General features: G+C 44.2%; 1 protein-coding gene across 1 annotated transcript; it reads right to left on the bottom strand.

The window, feature by feature from the left end:
• Positions 1–1549: 1549 nt before the first annotated feature.
• On the bottom strand, positions 1550–2625 carry LOC112834502 (glyceraldehyde-3-phosphate dehydrogenase-like). The gene has a single exon (XM_025885967.2). It carries the CDS (start codon positions 2564–2566, stop codon positions 1565–1567), a length of 1002 nt encoding a protein of 333 aa, XP_025741752.1. The 5' UTR covers positions 2567–2625; the 3' UTR covers positions 1550–1564.
• Between the last annotated feature and the right edge of the window lie 1559 nt (positions 2626–4184).

Below are 4184 nucleotides of genomic sequence, written 5' to 3'. Positions count from 1 at the left end.
AGCTGTAAAATTTTTGTTTTTTAAAATGTTTTCTATGTCCTTGTTGAAGTTCTCATTTTGTTCTTGTATTGTTTTCCTGATTTCATTAAAATCTTTTTTCTATGTTCTCTTGTAACTCTCTGCAAATCTTTAGAACAATTGTTTTGAATTATCTGTCTGGCACTTCACATATCTCTAGTCCTTTGGGGTTAGTTACTGAAAGCTTACCGTATCCCTTTGGTATTGTCATATTTCTGTGATTTTTCTTGATCCCTGGAGTCTTGTATAGTTGTCTGAAAACTTGAAGAAGCAGTCACTTCGTCCAACCTTTATGGACTGATTTCAGTAGAAAAGACCTTCACCTGTGGGTGATGGCATGCTGGAGTGTGCTGTGGCCATATGTCTAGGGGTGCAGAGTACCAAGTACAGGGGAGTGTTGCAGCTCCAGGTCTGGGTGTGACTCATTTGTTTAGGCCATTGGGGTCTACATTTTTGACAATGACAATGGAAGCATGTATTGAGACAGCTGGAGGGCTTAGTTGCAAGTGAGCACAGTGACAGGAGATAGGTCCAAATCAGCCTACAAGCAGCTACCTGGGCCAGCCCTGGCCATCCACATGCACTCCTGTGGAGGCATGGTCATTCTGCAGACATGCACATGGCAGTGGATGCTGTTAATGGGGATCAGGCTGGCGGCATGCAAGTACATAGCTGGAAGGGCTAACTTTAGGTGAGCCCATTGGTGCAAGCCAGTGACAGAAGACAGAGCTGGATCTGGGCCCCAAACCAGGTGCATGAGTTCTGGCTATTGGCATGCAGTATTTTGGCTAAACTGTTTCCCCGTAGGTATGTGAATGGCTATTGGCAGTGGAAGCCAGTGATGCGGGTTGAACCAGAGGCATGCAGGTTTTGGGTCAGCCCAATGGTGTAGGCAAGTAACAGTATATAGGACCAAATTCAGTCCCAGAAAAAGCTGTCAACTTGAATACCAGTGGGGCAAAAACTCATGAAATCTACAGGGGGGGATCACGTTGGCTGTGCTGGCTGTTGCTTTCTTTACTGGCAAAAACTGTTGTGGTTTCTGCAAAGTAGGTCATTGGTAACCAGTCACTCCTGCTCTGTGACTGTTACTGGTAGCCCTTCTTTGTTCCTGGTCATCTCTATACATCTCAGCTTTGCCAGTCTCTGGGTGGGGTGAAAATGAAATGGATTCTTTGTGCAGTGCTCTGAAAGCCTGGGGAAGCTGGTTGTTCACTCCACTGTCCCTTTCCCACTGAGGTTACTCTTTCAAATGGGAGAGTTCCCTCTTGGGGCTGAGCACTGCTGGCATGGTGGAAGGGAAGATGCCGGCAATGCAAAGGTCTGGTTCCACACTTTTTTGGGGGGTACAGTATACTTTATTGATGGTACATGACAAGGTAGGGCTCCCCAAGCCCCTCCCCTTCTTCAGGGGGTCTGGGATGGAAACGGTGGAGGTCGGGAGATTCTCAGTGTTTTGTGGGATAAGTTGGGGCAGGGACTCCCCAGCAGCTGAGGGCCTCTCTCTTCCTCTTGCTCTCACTGGGGCTGGTGGTCCAGGGGGCTCTTACTCCTTGGAGGCCATGTGGACCATAAGGTCCACCACCCGGTTGCTGTAGCTGAATTCATTGTCATACCAGGAAATGAGCTTGACAAAGTGGTCGTTGAGAGCAATGCCAGCCCCGGCATCGAAGGTGGAGGAGTGGGTGTCACTGTTGAAGTCGCAGGAGACGACCTGGTCCTCAGTGTACCCCAGGATGCCCTTGAGGGGGCCCTCTGACGCCTGCTTCACCACCTTCTTGATGTCGTCATATTTGGCAGCTTTCTCCAGGCGGCAGGTCAGATCCACGACAGACACGTTGGGGGTGGGGACACGGAAGGCCATGCCAGTGAGCTTCCCGTTCAGCTCAGGGATGACCTTGCCCACAGCCTTGGCAGCACCAGTGGAAGCAGGGATGATGTTCTGGGCAGCCCCTCGGCCGTCGTGCCACAGCTTCCCAGAGGGACCGTCCACGGTCTTCTGGGTGGCAGTGATGGCATGGACGGTGGTCATGAGTCCCTCCACGATGCCGAAGTTGTCATGGATGACCTTGGCCAGAGGAGCCAAGCAGTTGGTGGTGCAGGAGGCATTGCTGACAATCTTGAGGGAGTTGTCATACTTCTCGTGGTTCACACCCATCACGAACATGGGGGCGTCGGCAGAGGGAGCAGAGATGATGACCCTCTTGGCCCCGCCCTTCAAGTGGGCCCCAGCCTTCTCCATGGTGGTGAAGACCCCAGTGGACTCCACAACATACTCAGCACCAGCATCACCCCACTTGATGTTGGCGGGATCTCGCTCCTGGAAGATGGAGATGGACTTTCCATTGATGACAAGCTTCCCGTTCTCAGCCTTGACTGTACCGTGGAATTTGCCATGGGTGGAATCATACTGGAACATGTAGACCATGTAGTTGAGGTCAATGAAGGGATCATTGATGGCGACAATATCCACTTTGCCAGAGTTAAAAGCAGCCCTGGTGACCAGGCGCCCAATACGGCCAAATCCGTTCACTCCGACCTTCACCATCGTGTCTCAGGGACGCGGCTGGCACTGCACCAGAATTCGCGGCTGTCTGTCAAACGGGGAGGAGCAGAGAGCCTGGTTCCACACTTTTTATGTGGTTATTTTCAGGGTTTTGTTGCACTGGGTTGCTGAAGCTTCTTAAGTGGACTCTTGACCTATTTCAGAGTTATTTTTGTTTGTGGATAGCTATCTAATTGTTGATCTTTGTTGGGGGAATGGAGGCTGGGTCATCTTGGTGACATCCTGATTGATTTTTAAATATTATACCAGCCCTGCATCCTTGGAATTAACCCAACTTGGTCATGATGTATGATTCTTTTTTACATATTACTGAATTCTATTTGCTAATATTTTGCTAAGGATTTTTTACATTTATATTTGTAGGGATATTGTTTTATAGTTTTCTTTTTCTGTCATGTTTGGTCTTAGTATCAGGATTCTAGCTTTGTAAAATAAATTAAGAAGTGTTATCTCCTCTTCTGTTTTCTGGATGATATTACGTGGAATTAGTTTTAATTCTTTAAACCTTTGCTAGTATTCTCCAGTGAAACTATCTGCACTTGGAGACTTTTGGGGGGCATTTCAAAGTGTGAACTCAATTACATTAAAAGCTATAGAGCTATTCAAATAATATTTCATTTGGGGTGAATTGTGGTTTGTATTTTTTGAGGAATTGATCTATTTCATCTAAGTTTTTAAATTTCTATGTGCAGTGTTGTTTGTATTATATCTTTATTATTTTGATATCTGCAGAGCCTGTAATGATAGTCCCTTGTTTCATTCTAATATTGGTAAATTGTGTGTTCTCTCTTTTCTTTGTCAGAGTTTTTAGAGGTTTGTCAATTTTATTGACATTTTTCAGAGTGAGCTCTTTATTTTTTGTGGTTTCTGTTTCATCAATTTCTGTTTTTATTATTTTATCTTTTCTGTATGCTTTGGGTTTATGTTGCTCTTCTTTTTCTTGTTTCTTGAGGTAGAAACTTAGATTATTGATTTATTATTTTTCTCATATACTGTATACATTTAGTGCTATTGGATTTACCCCCCACCACTGCTTTAACTTTGTGTCATGAATTTTAATATGGAATATATTCTTTTCTATGCAGTTTACTATATTTTTTTTTCTCTAGAGACTTCCTTTTTGACCCATTGATTATTTAGAAGTGTATTTTTCAGATTCCAAGTATTTGAAGTTTTTCCTCTTAAGTTTTTGTTATTAATTTCCAGTTTTCTTCCATTGTAGTTGGAGAACACACTCTAGGATTACTTTCAATTTGTTGAGGTTTGATTTATGACCTTGGATATAGTCTATTTTGGTATATATTATGTAGGCAGTTGAAAATAATATTCATTTTGCTATTGTTTGAAGTGTTCTGGAAATGTTGATTAGATACTGTTGTTGAATTCTATATCCTCCCTTGTTGATTTTCTTTCTAGTTGTTCTATTAATTTTTGAGAGAGGTCTACTGAAATCTCCAACTGTTGGTTTGTAGACTGGCCCCTATACCTGGAGGGCAAAGAGAGATCAAAGAAAGAGGTAGACCATTCCATATTGGTAGGTGGCATTTTCAATAACAAAGGAACTTACATATAAGTTTTGTCTTGGGTGGCCACAAGAAGA

The sequence above is a fragment of the Callorhinus ursinus genome, unplaced genomic scaffold (assembly GCF_003265705.2).
Source record: "Callorhinus ursinus isolate GAN/ISIS: 27379988/994484 unplaced genomic scaffold, GSC_fseal_2.0 scaffold40, whole genome shotgun sequence".
In the NCBI taxonomy this organism is placed as follows: domain Eukaryota; kingdom Metazoa; phylum Chordata; class Mammalia; order Carnivora; family Otariidae; genus Callorhinus; species Callorhinus ursinus.
This window is presented reverse-complemented; position numbering and strand designations above follow the sequence as displayed.